This window comes from Thalassophryne amazonica, chromosome 20 (genome assembly GCF_902500255.1).
Source record: "Thalassophryne amazonica chromosome 20, fThaAma1.1, whole genome shotgun sequence".
Classification (NCBI taxonomy): Eukaryota; Metazoa; Chordata; class Actinopteri; order Batrachoidiformes; family Batrachoididae; genus Thalassophryne; species Thalassophryne amazonica.
Window position 1 is genome coordinate 11,376,153 of NC_047122.1, and position 21,307 is coordinate 11,397,459.

General features: G+C 40.7%; 1 protein-coding gene across 1 annotated transcript in view; it reads right to left on the bottom strand.

The window, feature by feature from the left end:
- Positions 1–2,586: 2,586 nt before the first annotated feature.
- Positions 2,587–21,307, bottom strand: part of LOC117501852 (thrombospondin type-1 domain-containing protein 7A-like) — a 316,378-nt gene continuing 297,657 nt past the window's right edge. The window contains exons 26-28 of the mRNA XM_034160813.1: positions 10,338–10,551; positions 9,920–10,007; positions 2,587–3,137 (exon numbers count right to left, since the gene is read on the bottom strand). Of these exons, the coding sequence (XP_034016704.1) occupies positions 3,050–3,137; positions 9,920–10,007; positions 10,338–10,551 (390 nt within the window). The 3' untranslated portion in view covers positions 2,587–3,049. The remainder of the gene's footprint in view (positions 3,138–9,919; positions 10,008–10,337; positions 10,552–21,307) is intronic.

Consider the following 21,307-nt stretch of genomic DNA (forward strand, 5'->3'; position numbering starts at 1 on the left):
CTTGGGAAAAGGCCACCATCTTGAATTTTCAAGTGGCCAATTGACCAAATGGTGAGTAATATCATGAGAATCACCGTGACAAATTAGATTTTTCCATTATCTGCTTCTCCGTTCCAACATAAAATAAACATCCATATTGGCAACTCATAAAGTCAACAAAATCCACAAAGTGCCACAAAGTGAGTAAATGAACAAGTAAAAAATACTAGCAGCAAAAATGGACAGGTTTACAAATACAGAACACGCACACATGCACACACAGACACACACGCACACTAGACATGTGAATCTCATCACTGATGATACGATGCAATACAGTTTACCCATGTTCCCAATTTGATTCGATTCGATATGTATTTGATGGGGATTCAATTGCTCACAAAGTGATATGATGCGATTCAACATGATGCAAAAAAATTATACCAAAAATTTAAGTAGAAAATAAAAGCTGCAATATGGTACTGTGGTATTCTTCCGATTCTACTGGAGGCAGAGGATTTGTTTTACTCCTTATAAGCAGCACATTTACCAGATTCAACATTATGGAACAGGAATCATTTCCCTCATATGTGGAACCTGCTTCATCACACTGTCAGACCTTAAACAGTAAACAGTAAGACAACATCACTCTCAATAGTGACTCAAAGTGAGTCACTCATTGAGCTTTATAAAAACAGCTTTATAATTAACGAATATCACTGGGTTGATATAAATAATACATAAAAGGGGACACAATAGAGAACCCTGCGGTTAAATAACCCTGGTTAAAAAAAAAATGTCTCTCACAGAATTCGAACCTGTAAGCTCTGATTACCAGATGGAAACTTTACCACTGTGATACCATCGCTCGCCTGTAATCAGTGTGGAAAAATGCCTGAAATCAACAAAGACATGGAGGAGGTGTGCTGTGTCCAGCCACTGCAGCCCACTGCAAAGGCGAAAGATTATTTATATATTTCCATGTGAGGACAGCAGGCAGAGACACGAGCCTCACAGAGGAATGTTGTAAGTTCATGTTGTTCAAAACACGGAATGTGTTCTTCAGCTAGGATGTCCAGGAGCATGTTCGTACGTGTCACCTGGTATTTGGCCGACACCTGCCGTGTGCACAAACAAGCATCATGTGTATGAGGCGTTAGAGGCAGCTACAATTTTACATGTATTGCACACGATTCCTGTTTCATGCGCACTTCATGCCCTATTCGAACACATTTGTATTATGTGTGAAGGGGCCCTTACAAACGACCTACGTCTTGTCAAGTTTCCCATTTTTTTTTAAAAACAGCCAAAGTATCTTCAAACACCTGATTTAAATGTTTTATGTGCATCAAAAATCTCCAACCGCTCACGTTCCATCATGTTTGTTGTGGTAGAATTGTGCTTTCAGGCTTCCGTCCATGTTCAAAACAAAATGTGAAGTAGGAATGGTGCATTCACTGTGCCTCAGAAAAATACAATGCAAGCACTCAGCGAGCGATGCGATCACGATTTCACCTGTCAATTGAATTGATGCACACTGAATGAATCAATACACTCGCATCGCGCACGTTTGTATCTAGATACAGATTTGTATCAATTAATCTACACATGCCTAACGCACACACACAGACCAATGGAAAACAAGGAAATAAAAATACCAACTACTGTCATCATCCATGATGAAAGAGCATATCTACACTTGTCAGAAAGTGGTGATTTTTGAACCTCTTTTATCACCGAAACGCCAGAATTTGGACACAGTTTATTTCCTATGTTGGTCTAAATCTTGAAATAAAGAATTTCAAGGTGCTACGGATTTTAGAGTAATGAGAGTCACATCTGGGCCACCGTGTTCGACTCAATGAGGAACTCAAAAGGTTTTGACACAGTATTTAGGTATATTTCACTTGGTGCAAATTGTTAGAAAATTACGGAAGTGTGCTTTGATTACATGTATCCTCTATGTGCCCTGTGTTGTTGCAATTTCAAAGTTAAAGGGTTGCATAATGCAAGATGTTGACAGAGTTGCCCTGCAGTTGCTCACAGAAATATATATCATTTTAAAAAGTAAAAAGCACAATGTTAAGCGACAACCAAAGTGTTAGAAAAGATCATATCAGGCAGTACTGGAAACATGTAGCTGTACATAGTCGTAGAAAGGTAAAGTTAAAACAGCATAAAAAATGCTATTTACACAGAGTCCCATCATATCAATACGAGAGGCAATTGAAGCAAAATATTGAACACTGTGAGTTCTGTTTGCAAAAAAGTCTACTTTTGCATTTCTAGTACAAGACTACCATCTTGTATTGAGAGAGGCAGTTTCCTGTGGCAAGGTATCATGCTGCACTAATATAGTGCAAAATTATGCCTGAAAAACACAGAAGGGAACAGACAGCTTTGAGATTCATTACACACTTTGATCTTTTCTTGTAAACGCAGATGGACAATCAGTAAGTAAATGTCCGACCACATGCGCATTTGTTCCATCCACCCACTGAAGTGGCTAATTCTGATTCGTTCACCTCTTCAAGCAGGTAGACGAGCTAATTGGTTCGTTTTCCAGTTTTAGGTACACAGGTAGGACTCGGAGTTATGCATGGTCAGACTTTTACCGGCTGAAGCTGGGGTTTAATAATGACAGACTGACAACATTATCCATTTCTGGACAAAGAATGGCAGATGTCCTACACAGAAGATCCAACACAATGGCAACAAAAAGGCAAATACAACTTGTGCCCTCAGAGCAAATAGTTTGTTCTTGTGGATTCTTTCCAGGAAGCTTAATTTGGGTTTGAATGGCAGTAGATGTCAGAGAGTCAAAGGCAAATATCTAGCAGAAGATAAAGGAAGCCATTGTTTAACAATGGATCAAAGTCAAAAGTAAAACAAATAAATTAAGAAATAAATAAAAGGGAAGGACCAAATGTCCAGCCAGCAATTGGACATGCATTCAGTGTCTCGATCTTGCCATCAGTTGTTGGTTGAACAATGCCCAGTGGAAGCCTGACCTCCAGGAGTTTTCAAAGTTTCTCTCCAGTCGGTCGGCATTGTTTGGTCCAGATGACGTCTACATGTCTGCATCACCGTCATAGGCTAAAGTGAGCGGCTTCAGTCTGTTATTCATTTGCCGTCTCTGGGGTTTCTTTGGCTTTTTGCTGCAGACAAACAAAGAACACTCAAAGTGAGTTTAAACCTGTTCAAGCTCATTTACTATGCTGTACTGTCCAACTAAACTCTAGATTTGTTTTCAGTCACAGTTCAGGGTTTTGGTGTGAGCAATACAATGCAGTTCAGCAATATTAGGCCATTTTTTGGTCAAGGTCAGAAAAAATTAGTAGAAAGCTGAAAATTGCTGGATGCAATCCTTTAACCATCCTAAACAACATACTATAGGGATGTGGACAAGTAGGCCAGCGCCTCGATTAGGTTCTGCATAATTGCATTTGACAGCATTTTCGGGAGTCGCACAGGGAGGTCCCTGTGATTTGTGTTGCTATTGGCTGTTGGAGGGATATCCTGATCTATTTTTAGGTCGATGACTTAGAAGAATTACCCAGCTTCCACCTTGTGTTCGAATTTTCGTCACAGGCAATCGGAGAGAGAAGTTACCTGATTTCTTGTTTTTGCTTCGTCAAAGTCACTTAAATTCTACAGGAAGGAAGAATAGAGATTAAAACGCAATGTATAGGGAACACAGAGTAAGTATTTCTCTTCATTTTTGCTGAATTTCAGAAGGATTGGCTGTTTCACAAAGATTCTGGTCAATCACCAAAATCCAGTGACTGCCAGTGTTGAGATGATATACCATTTAAAATGAAGGCGAATAAAGCAGAGGTGGTAATCTATCATTCCTGAAAATTTCATGGAGATATATCGGATATTAAGGAAGTTATGAGAAAAAATATGAAGGAACAAGTCCAACTCGGTCACAAAGGCCCTATTGTTTCATCTACTCATTAAGGCCAGGAAAACAAGCTTGATTCCCAGCACAAAAACACCCCTAACTTCCTTAATACTTAAGATAATCACATGATTTTGGTGTAATTTTAAAGGGTTTTTCATGTTCTTTTTTAATTCACAGTCAGATTTTATATTGGTATCGGATAGAGTTTTTATGCACGTCCCTACATACTCAAACTCCCCATGTATCCTCCTTGAGCTTTTCCTGGTTTCACGTCATGATGCCGTGAGTGTCATATGGATGGCAAAAATAGTGTTTTGCACATGTTCATCATTTCATTATTTGAAGTGGTATATGTATCTTTATTGTTTGATAGACAAAATTTCTTCAAATTGAAACAGATATTATATTATGATATCAAGTAGATGCCGTTGTGACCAATTGTGTGCCTGCAAGAAGTCAGGTCTGTTCTCTACAATTCTATGTGTCCATTGCCGAGGAAATGGCTACAGCAATTCTGAAAAACCAGACATTTGTGTGTCAGATACTGACGAAGAGCAGGACTTTGATGGAAAAGGGAGCAAAGATAAGTTCAATTCTGATTCACTGATACTCAGAAATGAAACATTTGATTTCCAGATGGCTGACAAGGATCATTTTGATGGATGTGAATTCATCTGTGACTTTTATCCATGAAAACAAAATCCCCTTAATAACCTTTCATGTAGACACAGTCTGATTTGAACCGTCACAGTATGTTGTGAACACAAGTCAACAAATTTGAAAAATTGCATAGAACATCTATCCTGGATTGTATAATGTTATTCTGAAGTTCATCATCATTCCAGTGAAAATCCCTCTAATTACTGACTATGAGGTCATTCAACATGATGACATCATATTATAATGTCATAAATAAGGTCATAACATTATGATCTCATGCTCTTTTGTTTGTTTATGTTTACGTCAATGTTCCAAAGCATTTTATGGCTGTTTAATAAAAAGGTAATCAAAATCAAAAATATACCCTTGTATACTAAACTAGAAGCAGTCAGAGTGCAAACCTCCTCCAAGGCCATGGGGTCACTGACGCCATAACATCTATATGGAATCACTGAACCTAAAAAAGTCTAACAATGATGTTTGCTCAGTAGTAAAAAAAGTTTCATCTGCTGTGACTGGATAGCATGTATCCTTAGCGCTTGGCATCACAGTTTATTGCAACTTGCACCTTTAACCAGAAGCTACTGTCATCTGAGCACTGATATTGATATTGCATGTGCTTATAGACAAAAATAAATAAGAGACAAAATTCAATTTATTATTCAACTAAACTGCAAATATATTAATTTTTTTTTAACATTTATGAAACACTTCTCTAAACAAGGCCATAGGGTCACTGACCCTAAAGAGATTCCCTCCTTGGCACAGTGATCTATTCAACAATTCAGTGTTACAACCAAAAGTATGATACATACACTTTTTTTTCCTTTATATTTGACATCCTTGACCATGAAAACATACCACTAGAACTTGGAATCACTTTTATGTCTTTATTAGTTCAAAGGTTATTGTATAAAAGCGATTTTTCGGTAATGGCGGTTTTCTTCTGCATCTAGCTCCATAACATTTGAAGCTACATCAAATCTGATGTCACCTTACTGAATCAGTACAGATTCAGCTACAATTTGGTGTTAGCTGTGCATCTCTAGCTTCATTTATCACCTCACACTGACACGTTCTATTTTCCCTATATTTTTGCATATTCTGGATCACCAGACTTTGTTGTTTGATAGAACATTTGACTATGTTACACCCTAATTTTTTTCAAGCCTTTCTGCCTTATTTTTGTGGAGTTAGAAACTAGAATGTCAAAATTCCCCCATCCCACAATGGTGAAGAATCCTTTAAAAAAATTCCTGGATCCAGATCGTGATCCGGATCACCACTAAAATTTAATCACTTGTTCCTCTTGTCATTTCCAACCACTCCACAAAATTTCATCAAAATCTGTTCAAAACGTTTGAGTTATCCTGCTGACAAACAGACAAACAAACAAACACGACCGAAAACATAACCTCCTTGGCAGAGGTAATTATATGTCCGGATGAAGCCACTATGACATCAAGAGGTCATAACGGTGAAAGATCAGTGAGGATACACAAGGACTTTCTGTATGTTATGAAAAAGCACATGGAAACCATTGGGAAGAATGGAACCATTGGAAACCAATCGGAAGATTCAGACGGCTTTCGGTGGCTTTTCAGTCGAGTGAGTATCCGAGAAATTGTGTAACAGCTGGGCATGTCACAACTTGTCCTGTGAGACTTCCAACACGGACGTGCTTTTTGTTGTGTGCTATTAGGGGCTCCATCCCAACGCGTGAATTCCTCGGCACGTCTTTCATTACAAAATCTCCTGTAACAGTGGAATGTGCCGCAAAAGTGCTGATGTCCAACTCTTCTGCAATTTCTCTGGTAGTCAGACGACGTCCCGGACCAACACAACCTTCACTTTGGAAATTATCTGGTCGTTTCAGCCTGTCAATGGCCGCTCTGCCGCTGTGGGCCGTCTTTAATCCCGTTGTAACACTCCTTAATCTGTGTGACGCCCAGAGTATCCTCACTAAAAGCCGTCTGAATCTTCTGAATGGTTTCCACCTGGCTGTCTCTCACAGTTTCTGGAAAAATTTGATTCAGCACTGCTCCAATCGCTCAGCCATTTCCCTGACAATGAAAATCCGACGAGGGGGGTGGACCAGTGCTCACTCAAAGCCTGCCCACAGGTGAATGACCGACAGGCATGAAAAAACTCACGCATGCGCACGAAGGTTCAAGCTTGGCTGATGCAATCACACATGATTCAAATCCATATAGTTAAAAAAAAATAAAAAGGTCGGATAGTTTTCTAACAGACCTTGTATAATGAATAACCACTGTGTGGACTGGCCTTTGGGACCTGTATTTTTATCTCCACCAATGAAGTTGTTTGTTTGTTTGTTTGGTGAGCTCACAATTTTTAATACATCATTATGAAATTTTTACTGAAGATTCATATCCTAATAGGCAATAACTGAATTCATTTTCAAGGTTATATGTCAAAAGTCAAAGTAAACAAAATCTTGGAAAATTGGAAAAATCCTTATTGAATGAATTTTCAACAATTCATAACTGTGTCAAAAAAGATTAAATTTCTTTCATATTTGAGAGCGTTATGTATGATGGTATCCTTTATTGACTAAGTTTGATCTTGATCTGATCCAGATTACAGATTTTGTGGCCATTTAAATTTAACATTGAAAACCCCTTTTAATATATATTTTACATTATATTTTAAACAACGTGCCCCAATCACTCTCATATTTGAAAGTGAGGTGCAGACTGGCACTCACAATCACTTGACAATGCTTGATCCGGTTCCGATTTGGATTGTGGATTTTCTGGACATTTGAATTTAATATTGAAAAGCCCATTTTGTGTACATTTTGCATTTTATCTCAAAGTTGCCTCAGTCACTCTCATTATTCTGTTATGGATTTACCTACACCACCAAAATTGAATGGGGGTTCCAGTTTTATGCCTGTTTGTCTTCCAGTTGTCAGTTGGAAACTAAGTGCCAAAAAGCAATGACAAATTGTGCATAGCAGAGATAACCAATCCTTTGCGAAAATGATCTGATAAAGAATTCAGAAACTGAAAAAGTTGAAAAAAACAAACAAACCTGACAATACCACAAAAAACTTTGATTCAAGTGCATGAACTAAATACAGGGTGATTTGTTGGTAAAATAGGCATCCAGGCAAAAATGTCTTTTCCATGGGGAAGACGGTTGGGACAACAGTCTTCCCCAATGACCAAGAGATAGGTCTTAAGGTCTTATGGTGTTGTGGATTGTTATGGCTGATCCCTTCTCTGCTTCTGTTTTAATCTTAAAAAATGCGGTGGGCTTCATAGATAATTGGCAAAGCTTCTGGGGAAAACGTGGTCTTGTTAGGAGAGACGGCATCCATCCCACTTTGGATGGAGCAGCTCTCATTTCTAGAAATCTGGCCAATAATTATCTTAGCTAATTATAGGCCAATCTCCAACCTTCCTTTTCTCTCAAAAATTCTTGAAAGGGTAGTTGTAAAACAGCTAACTGATCATCTGCAGAGGAATGGTCTATTTGAAGAGTTTCAGTCAGGTTTTAGAATTCATCATAGTACAGAAACAGCATTAGTGAAGGTTACAAATGATCTTCTTATGGCCTCGGACAGTGGACTCATCTCTGTGCTTGTTCTGTTAGACCTCAGTGCTGCTTTTGATACTGTTGACCATAAAATTTTATTACAGAGATTAGAGCATGCCATAGGTATTAAAGGCACTGCGCTGCGGTGGTTTGAATCATATTTGTCTAATAGATTACAATTTGTTCATGTAAATGGGGAATCTTCTTCACAGACTAAAGTTAATTATGGAGTTCCACAAGGTTCTGTGCTAGGACCAATTTTATTCACTTTATACATGCTTCCCTTAGGCAGTATTATTAGACGGTATTGCTTAAATTTTCATTGTTACGCAGATGATACCCAGCTTTATCTATCCATGAAGCCAGAGGACACACACCAATTAGCTAAACTGCAGGATTGTCTTACAGACATAAAGACATGGATGACCTCTAATTTCCTGCTTTTAAACTCAGATAAAACTGAAGTTATTGTACTTGGCCCCACAAATCTTAGAAACATGGTGTCTAACCAGATCCTTACTCTGGATGGCATTACCCCGACCTCTAGTAATACTGTGAGAAATCTTGGAGTCATTTTTGATCAGGATATGTCATTCAAAGCGCATATTAAACAAATATGTAGGACTGCTTTTTTGCATTTACGCAATATCTCTAAAATTAGAAAGGTCTTGTCTCAGAGTGATGCTGAAAAACTAATTCATGCATTTAATTCCTCTAGGCTGGACTATTGTAATTCATTATTATCAGGTTGTCCTAAAAGTTCCCTAAAAAGCCTTCAGTTAATTCAAAATGCTGCAGCTAGAGTACTAACGGGGACTAGAAGGAGAGAGCATATCTCACCCATATTGGCCTCTCTTCATTGGCTTCCTGTTAATTCTAGAATAGAATTTAAAATTCTTCTTCTTACTTATAAGGTTTTGAATAATCAGGTCCCATCTTATCTTAGGGACCTCGTAGTACCATATCACCCCAATAGAGTGCTTCGCTCTCAGACTGCAGGCTTACTTGTAGTTCCTAGGGTTTGTAAGAGTAGAATGGGAGGCAGAGTCTTCAGCTTTCAGGCTCCTCTCCTGTGGAACCAGCTCCCAATTCAGATCAGGGAGACAGATACCCTCTCTACTTTTAAGATTAGGCTTAAAACTTTCCTTTTTGCTAAAGCTTATAGTTAGGGCTGGATCAGGTGACCCTGAACCATCCCTTAGTTATGCTGCTATAGACGTAGACTGCTGGGGGGTTCCCATGATGCACTGTTTCTTTCTCTTTTTGCTCTGTATGCACCACTCTGCATTTAATCATTAGTGATCGATCTCTGCTCCCCTCCACAGCATGTCTTTTTCCTGGTTCTCTCCCTCAGCCCCAACCAGTCCCAGCAGAAGACTGCCCCTCCCTGAGCCTGGTTTTGCTGGAGGTTTCTTCCTGTTAAAAGGGAGTTTTTCCTTCCCACTGTAGCCAAGTGCTTGCTCACAGGGGGTCGTTTTGACCGTTGGGGTTTTACATAATTATTGTATAGCCTTGCCTTACAATATAAGGCGCCTTGGGGCAACTGTTTGTTGTGATTTGGCGCTATATAAAAAAAAAATTGATTGATTGATTGATTGATTGATAACACCATTCAAATAAAGTCGTGTCTTCTTTAAAATAAATTAAGAAATTAATTGTTGTATTAAAGTTTTCGAATGATTTGAATTTTTTGCACAAATTTTGGCGTTACATCACTGTGTGATAATGACATTGTGACTGTAGACCGCTGATAAAGACAGGACATAACACGTAGACATACAGTGAGTAGTAACACATTCATTCCATTACCATGCTAAGTATGTCATAGATATGATGAAGACCAGCAGAACAAAGACTCCTGCTGCTACTCCATACACCCAGGTCTTCAACTTCCCATCTGCACAGAGAACAATCACAGTTATGTTTGGACAGCAGACAGTGCAATACTTGATGTGAGCTGAAAGGGGCAGCAGAGATGTTCAGATAGTATGTGTTGAAATCATCTGGACCTGGTTGCAGTTCTGTTTTTCACAGTTGTATAGATCAGGCATGAAAAAAGCAGACTGAACATCACCGTGAGTCTCAAAAATGTCTCTGTCTCTACAATTCTACATTAAAACCAGAATTCAATGTTAAATATTTCCAGTTTCACGGCTGTTCATTTATCATGAGACAAGCGGGTACTTTTTCAGCAGTGAAATGTCACAAGATACTGAGGATGTATTACCTGGACTGAAGGGCTGAAGAAACCAGGTGTGTCCAGCCCTGCCAGGGCTGCTGGCTGCTGGCTGGGTGGGGTTAAAGGCCCGGATGGTTTTGACGTCAGCCTTGTTGTCACCTGCAGTGGGGATCTCCAGCACCGGGATCACGGTACACTGATCCAGTAGGCCGTCAGATGTCATGACTTCAGTGTAACCCTCCTCACAGCCACATACCCCGGCCTGGCAGGAAGAGGAGAAAGTGTGTTTAAACATTGACACGTGCAAATAATATAGTTACAGAAATCAGGAAAACAGAACATAGCAGAGCTTTACATTATTTTACCATCCTGATGCACGAAAATTGTCAGGAAAACCCCAATTATGCTGTGTTTACACATAGGCAGGATGCGTTACAAATGTCATATTTACGTCATTCTTGGCACATTCCTGACATTCTTAACGTGACTTAACGCATCTGAATAGGTTTCATAATCGTGCGTGTTGGTGCGTGATATTTGTGATTTTCGTGGAGCATGTTTTTGGCTGTCAAAAAAATCTTCCACAAATGTCACACACCACCCTCATTTTGCCTCATGTCGTTGGAGGTCGCAACTGAGCGCGTTGATCCATCTTGATTAGTGGTGATCCTTAATAGAGAGTGACAGGGTTCTTCTCTGACATGTACACAATTAAACCCTGCTGCACCACATTCAGTTTCATTGCGGCAGTATGCTGAAGAAGGACAGTGACGCCGAGTCAGCTAAAAGTTTCATTCCAATGCTCATCAGTGCACTACTGCTCTGTTTCTCCTGCTGCTGTTTGGGAAAACGAGCGAGACGAGAGCCGCGTGGAGCCACACATCTGGCTCTCTCCGTCTCATCCTCCTATGTGCACCACTCCATGTCACAGAGACCAACGAAGCATGCAATGACATTATTCTTCTGCTGTGGATTTTGAGGAGCAAACTGGAGCGATCTGAAATGTTCAGCAGCTGATGATTGAATGAATATGGGTGTTTGTGGAGATAATTCGCTCCATTCACAACGTGACTGTAACGATGAATGAAATGTAACGATGTGCAACAGCGTGGAACATTATTCTTGACCATGTATAATGGTTCTTGATAATTCTCCAGCAACATGTGCCATTAATCGTAAGGTGTGGTAATAGGTTGCAGCAGTTCCTGAGGAGACCTGAGGCCTCTGTCTCAAATCATCACATTTGTGATCAGTGGCCAAGAATGTATACTTCGTGGCATTCGTGACTTATCGTCGTTATGTGTAAATGCAGCATAAGTAAAAAAAGGCATCTCATGAAATTGTGTGTTTGCATTAATCAACAGCTGTACAGTAAATTTTGCAAAGTTAAATATACTCTGCCAGGATAACATCTGGTCCCAGTCCAAAATGAGTTAAATATACTCCATTATAGAGTGAAATCAATTCTATCACAGGATAAAATCAACTCTATCATACTGTGAATGACTCTTATTGGAGTTGAAAAATGTGATTTGACAAGACGGTGGAGCTGATTTCATTTTATAATAGAGTATATTTAACTGTATTTGGACTGGGACCAAATGTTATCCTGGCAGAGTCTATTTCACTCTGCAAAATTTACCATGTATGTTCTTTGAAGATTTCAGCCCGTATCCGCAAAGTGACTCAAAGTCCTCTCAAACAGCTCCTAACTTAGCCTAAAATTTTTCTGAAAAGGAATCTTAGCCTAAGAGTGAACCAAGAGGTGTCTGAAACCAACTCTGAGCAAGAAGGGGACAGAAACGTCTACCTTTGTGAGGAGGCGGGTTTGACCGTGTTGCTAGGTATGATACAGTCCTCTAAGAGCTGTGATTGGTTGTCACGGAAAGGGGAGGAGAAATAAAAAAAAGAAACAAACGCACTCTGCACTTATAGTCATGAATGGACAGTGAAATCAGCCAATCATATAAACTGAATTGTGTTAAGATGCATAATCGTGAGGATAACTGCATGTTATGATGAAACCCAGCAAAATTTAATGAATTGTTACACAAGTTGAACGTACATCACTCACATGCCAAATATCTATATATTAAAAGCATGCATGCATGCAAGAGTTTACTTAGTAAGTTTATTGTGAGCGCATAATATAATTGTTAATACAGTAAAAATACATACGTGACACAAGAAAGTGAAAACACTGATTTCCATTGTGGTCAATTTAAAATCAAATAACAAAATAGAAGAAATAATAAAATAATTTTAATTGATTTATTTATTACAATAGTAATACTACTGACAATGATAATAATAATAATAGTAATGATAATGATAGTACCATAATTTCTGGACTATAGAGTGCACCTGAATATTAGCCATACCCACCAATTAAAAAAAAAGAAATTGTACTTAAATAGGCCGCACTTGTCTATAAGCCGCAGGTCTATTTCAATTTTCAATTTCAATTTATTTTCATTTATATAGCGCCAAATCACAACAGAGTTGTGTCAAGGCGCTTCACACAAGTAAGGTCTAACCTTACTAACCCCCAGAGCAACAGTGGTAAGGAAAAACTCCCTCTGAGGAAGAAACCTCAAGCAGACCAGAGTCAAAGGTGTGACTCTCTGCTTGGGCCATGCTACAAACATAAATTACAGAACAATTCACAAAACAAATATACAGGAAAAGCTTTTGGTGCACAGGACAGGAGGATCTCAGCACAATTACCACACCCATCTCTGGATGGAGCTGCACCTTAAACAGAGAGAAAAAACAGAATCAAGCATCAGAAAGACAAGAAATACAATATAATTTGTCAGCATTAAACAACAAGAACAGCAGGAAATACTAAGGTGCTCGCCGGCCACTAGCCCTGAGCTTCACTAAAAGACCCAGAATTTAGGTAAAGTTGAGGCCGCGGCATGCTCCATTTCCTAATAAAATGAATTAAAAGAGCCAGTATGCTAGCCACACAAAAGGGAAAATAAGTGCGTCTTAAGTCTGGCTTTAAAGCCTCCACAGAATCTGACTGTTTTATTGATGCAGGGAGATCATTCGACAGAACAAGGGCACAATAAGAGAAAGCTCTGTGACCTGCAGAATTCTTATTCACCCTACAGACACAAAGTAGTCCTGCAATATTCATGACAGCAATACCACGTGCGAGAACCAAATCCAGGGTATTTCCACTAATGTGCATTGAGTCCTGAATGTATTGCCAAAATCCTAATGCATCCACAATTTCCATAAATGATTTGCAGAAGGGATCAGAAGGCTTATTTATATGAACGTTAAAGTCACCAATGATCAGAATGTTATCTGCACTCATTGACAGGTTAGAGATGAACGCACCAAATTCATCTAAGAATTCCGAATATGGGCCAGGAGGCCTATATACAGTGACAAAGTAATACGGCTGATTTTTATTCTTCTCACCTTGGCAATGTGCAATATCCTGAGCAAAGCAGAGAATCAGATGCTCAAACGAGTTATATTTATGACCCCCAACCGCTAATAAGCTAAATCTAGATGTATAAATAAGAGCAGCACCCCTCAGTGCTTTGCATCACGAGGGAAGTGACTAAACGTCCCTCTACTAAAGCTTGGTAGAGCTTTGAGCTTTTTTGCTCTTGCTTGCCTCTACTGGTGGTTGGCTCTCACTGCGGTATTGTATCACTTCTTGTTCCGGAGCACAGCGGTGTTTTTCTGTATCTGTTAGCTGTTTAATCTGCGCAGTTAGATTGATCTAGTTAACTAGATAACGATTTGTTTCACAGTGTAATCTTCACGTGCCTTAACTAAAGCACTCCCTCTGCTGAATCACCTCTAAATTATTTACACATTATTCACTTTGTGTGTTTTTAGGAATCCGCTAGCTTAGCGCAGCTACTAGCTCTTAGCCGGTTTAGCATGGCTGCTTCTCCTGTCTCTCCCGCACTTTTCTGCTCTGGGTGTGAAATGTTTAGTTATTCCTCGGCCTCCTTTAGCAGTAATGGTACTTGTAATAAGTGTAGCTTATTCGTAGCTTTGGAGGCCAGGCTGGGCGAATTGGAGACTCGGCTCCGCACCGTGGAAAATTCTACAGCTAGCCAGGCCCCTGTAGTCAGTGCGGACCAAGGTAGCTTAGCCGCCGTTAGTTTCCCTCTGGCAGATCCCGAGCAGCCGGGAAAGCAGGCTGACTGGGTGACTGTGAGGAGGAAGCGTAGTCCTAAACAGAAGCCCCGTGTACACCGCCAACCCGTTCACATTTCTAACCGTTTTTCCCCACTCGGCGACACACCAGCTGAGGATCAAACTCTGGTTATTGGCGACTCTGTTTTGAGAAATGTGAAGTTAGCGACACCAGCAACCATAGTCAATTGTCTTCCGGGGGCCAGAGCAGGTGACATTGAAGGAAATTTTAAACTGCTGGCTAAGGATAAGCAGTAGGATTGTAATTCACGTCGGCAGTAATGACACCCGGTTACGCCAATCGGAGGTCACTAAAATTAACATTGAATCGGTGTGTAACTTTGCAAAAACAATGTCGGACTCTGTAGTTTTCTCTGGGCCCCTCCCCAATCGGACCGGGAGTGACATGTTTAGCCACATATTCTCCCTGAATTGCTGGCTGTCTGAGTGGTGTCCAAAAAATGAGGTGGGCTTCATAGATAATTGGCAAAGCTTCTGGGGAAAACCTGGTCTTGTTAGGAGAGACGGCATCCATCCCACTTTGGATGGAGCAGCTCTCATTTCTAGAAATCTGGCCAATTTTCTTAAATCTTCCAAACCGTGACTATCCAGTGTTGGGACCAGGAAGCAGAGTTGTAGTCTTACACACCTCTCTGCAGCTTCTCTCCCCCTGCCATCCCCTCATTACCCCATCCCCGTAGAGACGGTGCCTGCTCCCAGACCACCAATAACCAGCAAAAATCTATTAAAGCATAAAAATTCAAAAAGAAAAAATAATATAGCACCTTCAACTGCACCACAGACTAAAACAGTTAAATGTGGTCTATTAAACATTAGGTCTCTCTCTTCTAAGTCCCTGTTAGTAAATGATATAATAATTGATCAACATATTGATTTATTCTGCCTTACAGAAACCTGGTTACAGCAGGATGAATATGTTAGTTTAAATGAGTCAACACCCCGAGTCACACTAACTGCCAGAACGCTCGTAGCACGGGCCGAGGCGGAGGATTAGCAGCAATCTTCCATTCCAGCTTATTAATTAATCAAAAACCCAGACAGAGCTTTAATTCATTTGAAAGCTTGACTCTTAGTCTTGTCCATCCAAATTGGAAGTCCCAAAAACCAGTTTTATTTGTTGTTATCTATCGTCCTCCTGGTCGTTACTGTGAGTTTCTCTGTGAATTTTCAGACCTTTTGTCTGACTTAGTGCTTAGCTCAGATAAGATAATTATAGTGGGCGATTTTAACATCCACACAGATGCTGAGAATGACAGCCTCAACACTGCATTTAATCTATTGTTAGACTCAACTGGCTTTGCTCAAAATGTAAATGAGTCCACCCACCACTTTAATCATATCCTAGATCTTGTTCTGACTTATGGTATGGAAATTGAAGACTTAACAGTATTCCCTGAAAACTCCCTTCTGTCTGATCATTTCTTAATAACATTTACATTTACTCTGATGGACTACCCAGCAGTGGGGAATAAGTTTCATTACAGTAGAAGTCTTTCAGAAAGCGCTGTAACTAGGTTTAAGGATATGATTCCTTCTTTATGTTCTCTAATGCCATATACCAACACAGTGCAGAGTAGCTACCTAAACTCTGTAAGTGAGATAGAGTATCTCGTCAATAGTTTTACATCCTCATTGAAGGCAACTTTGGATGCTGTAGCTCCTCTGAAAAAGAGAGCTTTAAATCAGAAGTGCCTGACTCCGTGGTATAACTCACAAAGTCGCAGCTTAAAGCAGATAACCTGTAAGTTGGAGAGGAAATGGCGTCTCACTAATTTAGAAGATCTTCACTTAGCCTGGAAAAAGAGTCTGTTGCTCTATAAAAAAGCCCTCCGTAAAGCTAGGACATCTTTCTACTCATCACTAATTGAAGAATATAAGAACAACCCCAGGTTTCTTTTCAGCACTGTAGCCAGGCTGACAAAGAGTCAGAGCTCTATTGAGCCGAGTATTCCTTTAACTTTAACTGGTAATGACTTCATGACTTTCTTTGCTAATAAAATTTTAACTATTAGAGAAAAAATTACTCATAACCATCCCAAAGACGAATCGTTATCTTTGGCTGCTTTCAGTGATGCCGGTATTTGGTTAGACTCTTTCTCTCAGATTGTTCTGTCTGAGTTATTTTCATTAGTTACTTCATCCAAACCATCAACATATCTATTAGACCCCATTCCTACCAGGCTGCTCAAGGAAGCCCTACCATTATTTAATGCTTCGATCTTAAATATGATCAATCTATCTTTATTAGTTGGCTATGTACCACAGGCTTTTAAGGTGGCAGTAATTAAACCATTACTTAAAAAGCCATCACTTCCCAGCTATCTTAGCTAATTATAGGCCAATCTCCAACCTTCCTTTTCTCTCAAAAATTCTTGAAAGGGTAGTTGTAAAACAGCTAACTGATCATCTGCAGAGGAGTGGTCTATTTGAAGAGTTTCAGTCAGGTTTTAGAATTCATCATAGTACAGAAACAGCATTAGTGAAGGTTACAAATGATCTTCTTATGGCCTCAGACAGTGGACTCATCTCTGTGCTTGTTCTGTTAGACCTCAGTGCTGCTTTTGATACTGTTGACCATAAAATTTTATTACAGAGATTAGAGCATGCCATAGGTATTAAAGGCACTGCGCTGCGTTGGTTTGAATGATATTTATCTAATAGATTACAATTTGTTCATGTAAATGGGGAATCTTCTTCACAGACTAAGGTTAATTATGGAGTTCCACAAGGTTCTGTGCTAGGACCAATTTTATTCACTTTATACATGCTTCCCTTAGGCAGTATTATTAGACGGCATTGCTTAAATTTTCATTGTTACGCAGATGATACCCAGCTTTATCTATCCATGAAGCCAGAGGACACACACCAATTAGCTAAACTGCAGGATTGTCTTACAGACATAAGGACACGATTGACCTCTAATTTCCTGCTTTTAAACTCAGATAAAACTGAAGTTATTGTACTTGGCCCCACAAATCTTAGAAACATGGTGTCTAACCAGATCCTTGTCTTGTCTCAGAGTGATGCTGAAAAACTAATTCATGCATTTATTTCCTCTAGGCTGGACTATTGTAATTCATTATTATCAGGTTGTCCTAAAAGTTCCCTAAAAAGCCTTCAGTTAATTCAAAATGCTGCAGCTAGAGTACTGACAGGGACTAGAAGGAGAGAGCATATCTCACCCATATTGGCCTCTCTTCATTGGCTTCCTGTTAATTCTAGAATAGAATTTAAAATTCTTCTTCTTACTTATAAGGTTTTGAATAATCAGGTCCCATCTTATCTTAGGGACCTCGTAGTACCATATCACCCCAATAGAGCGCTTCGCTCTCAGACTGCAGGCTTACTTGTAGTTCCTAGGGTTTGTAAGAGTAGAATGGGAGGCAGAGTCTTCAGCTTTCAGGCTCCTCTCCTGTGGAACCAGCTCCCAATTCAGATCAGGGAGACAGACACCCTCTCTACTTTTAAGATTAGGCTTAAAGCTTATAGTTAGGGCTGGATCGGGTGACCCTGAACCATCCCTTAGTTATGCTGCTATAGACTTAAACTGCTGGGGGGTTCCCATGATGCACTGAGTGTTTCTTTCTCTTTTTGCTCTGTATGCGCCACTCTGCATTTAATCATTAGTGATTGATCTCTGCTCCCCTCCACAGCATGTCTTTTTCTTGATTCTCTCTCCTCAGCCCCAACCAGTCCCAGCAGAAGACTGTCCCTCCCTGAGCCTGGTTCTGCTGGAGGTTTCTTCCTGTTAAAAGGGAGTTTTTCCTTCCCACTGTCACCAAGTGCTTGCTCACAGGGGGTCGTTTTGACCATTGGGGTTTTTACGTAATTATTGTATGGCCTTGCCTTACAATATAAAGCGCCTTTGAGCAACTGTTTGTTGTGATTTGGCGCTATATAAATAAAATTGATTGATTGATTGATAAATGTATATGCTGGTGGGCAGGCCTCATTTAAAGGAAGGACACCTGTAGGTTTAAGCCAGGTTTCACATAACCCAATCATATCTAAGTGATGATCAATAATTAGATCATTAACCAACAATGATTTTGAGGATAGTGATCTTATGTTAATGAGACCCAGGCGAAGGACCTCAGTGGGGTTGACAGTTGGACTGTTTGGGTTTAGGTGTGGTTCCAGAGTAGCATATATTAGATGCCTAGAAGTAGGTTTACGTTTGAGACATCCCACACAAGCTGTAGGCAGCAGACACAAAATCTTTGATATTGCTGGAACAACCACTGGGCCATCCTCAATTTCAACATCATCCAGTGTAGTAACAGGTATTAAGTTTGCAAAGCATATCCCTCTATGATTTTTATAGACATGTCTACGGAAGCAGGCCACAGTCTCAACTTGTTGAATTTCCCTCCCTGCCAGATAAACTGCACTATCACCATAGTGGATTTTCTGCACTAATTTCCCCGCTAAGCTAATGGATTCCACACCCACATTTGTCATAAGCCTTGCAGGGTCTCTAATCACCTGCTCCGTGGACTGCTGTAAATTCCTAATGGTACCCTCCCTGTCGAGCTCTGTCTATGTTCATAGACAAGATGGCGTCACCTTCCCCAGTAGGGTGGAGGCCATCTGGCATCAGCAAGCCATGGCAGCCCCAGAACGAAGGCCAGTTATCAGTAAAGCTAAAGCCTTGCTGTCTACAAAATTGCGCCAGCCACCTATTTAACTATGTCAGCCTGCTAAACGCCTCATCATTCTAATGGGGTGGGGGGGGGGGTGGGTGGGTGGGGGCAGAGACTATTAATCAATGCTGACACACCTTTCTGGCAAGGTCAGAAATCCTCTCTATGTCCATTTTTGTGACCTCTGAGTGCTTCATCCTGACATCATTGGTGCCGACGTGAATAACTATGTGACTATATCTCATGTCATGTTCTTTAGTCTGTCTTCCCTTCTGCAGCGCCAGCACCCTAAGATGGGAGGCAATGTCAGGAGCTCTGGCCCCAGGAATACATTTAACGTCAGCCGGCATCTGTGACCTGACCTTGTAGGTCTCCACGTTGTAACATGCAATACTTACACAGAAAGATGTTAGACAGAAAGATGTTTTAACTTTTAACTACATACATACCGTCAATGCTTTTTTCTGAAGAGCATGTCATTCGGTGATAATGATCAGGTGACCCTGAACCATCCCTTAGTTATGCTGCTATAGACGTAGACTGCTGGGGGGTTCCCATGATGCACTGTTTCTTTCTCTTTTTGCTCTGTATGCACCACTCTGCATTTAATCATTAGTGATCGATCTCTGCTCCCCTCCACAGCATGTCTTTTTCCTGGTTCTCTCCCTCAGCCCCAACCAGTCCCAGCAGAAGACTGCCCCTCCCTGAGCCTGGTTCTGCTGGAGGTTTCTTCCTGTTAAAAGGGAGTTATTCCTTCCCACTGTAGCCAAGTGCTTGCTCACAGGGGGTCGTTTTGACCGTTGGGGTTTTACATAATTATTGTATGGCCTTGCCTTACAATATAAAGCGCCTTGGGGCAACTGTTTGTTGTGATTTGGCGCTATATAAAAAAATTGATTGATTGATAAGCATTTAGCCCCCTGAGACAGAACCAGATTCAGTCTGTGTGCATAGCAATGCACAAACATTGCACTGGGGGCTATTGCTTTAACTTTGGCCTGCAAACCATTGAGAGCTGAAGCCATGACAGCAGCCATGGCTTCTTCGTAAGGAAGACTATCAAATGGCTTCACCAAAATCCGGCCCACAACATTCAAATTGTCTGCCATTATGTGCAGCTTGCTACCTAGCTAGCTCGCTAGCTGGGACTGGCGCGAGGCTCGTGTGAAGTGTGTCCGCCTGTGAGTGCTTTGTGACGGTAGAAGAGCTCAGCAGCACCCGCTGCTCGGTAGGGACAGAAACTGAGATAGAAGTCAGAAAGAGTGATAGAAGTCAGTCTCCAAACACAAGCAGCTACAAAAAAACACCAGAAATAGAAGCTTGATTTGTCGCTAGTCGTTTTTAACAAAGAAAATGCCACTAAGAGGATTAGGAAAGTCTCCGGTTCAACTCAGAAAAGAATGAAAATGCTCCCACAGATGTTTACACCAAAAGATCGCTGATTCGCTCATGTCAATCAAAAAGGGATTCAGCCTCAGACAGATCCGGGCCAGCCGAGGCCAGCCCACTGCCCCATAGACCCCCAGACACGCTGAGCGTCCGATGGGCGGGACAAAGCCCAGCATTTATCCAATGACTCGTCTCGTTTCGCTGCAGTCTTTGCTTCGCTACTGTTTATAGCATTGTGAAGCTGCGGGAATGAGTGAGAGGAAAGCCGCCATGGGACGGGAAGGTGGGGCGCCGCTCTGCCGTAACGTAACGTAACCATGAACCCCCCCGTCAGGACAACCCCCCCCACCCTTTTTTTTTTTTACCGTTTTTTTTTTTTTTTCCGCACGGTTGTGCCGCCCCCCCCGCGATGCTGCCCCGGGCGGCTGCCAGGTCGGCCGCCCGGTCGGCCCGCCTCCAGGACCGCCCCCGCCCACAACTTAGACTGTGCAAATTCTATGCCATCAATCATACATTTGTTATTCATAGCAATAATAATTATAATGGCAATTTATATAGGACTTTCCCAGGAATCAAAGCACTAAACAAAATAAATTCTAACAATAAAAGGATAGATCCTACTAATAAAAAGCACATTACAACAATGGACAAAAATCCCAAATTAAAGACCTGATAATAGAGAAAAAGGTGTGATTTATACTCTGGTACAACTCTGGAAAATACAGTACATGGTGGTATTGGCTATGTGGTGATGTTAATGTTTCTGAAGTTATGCTGTTTCCATATTTTATATAC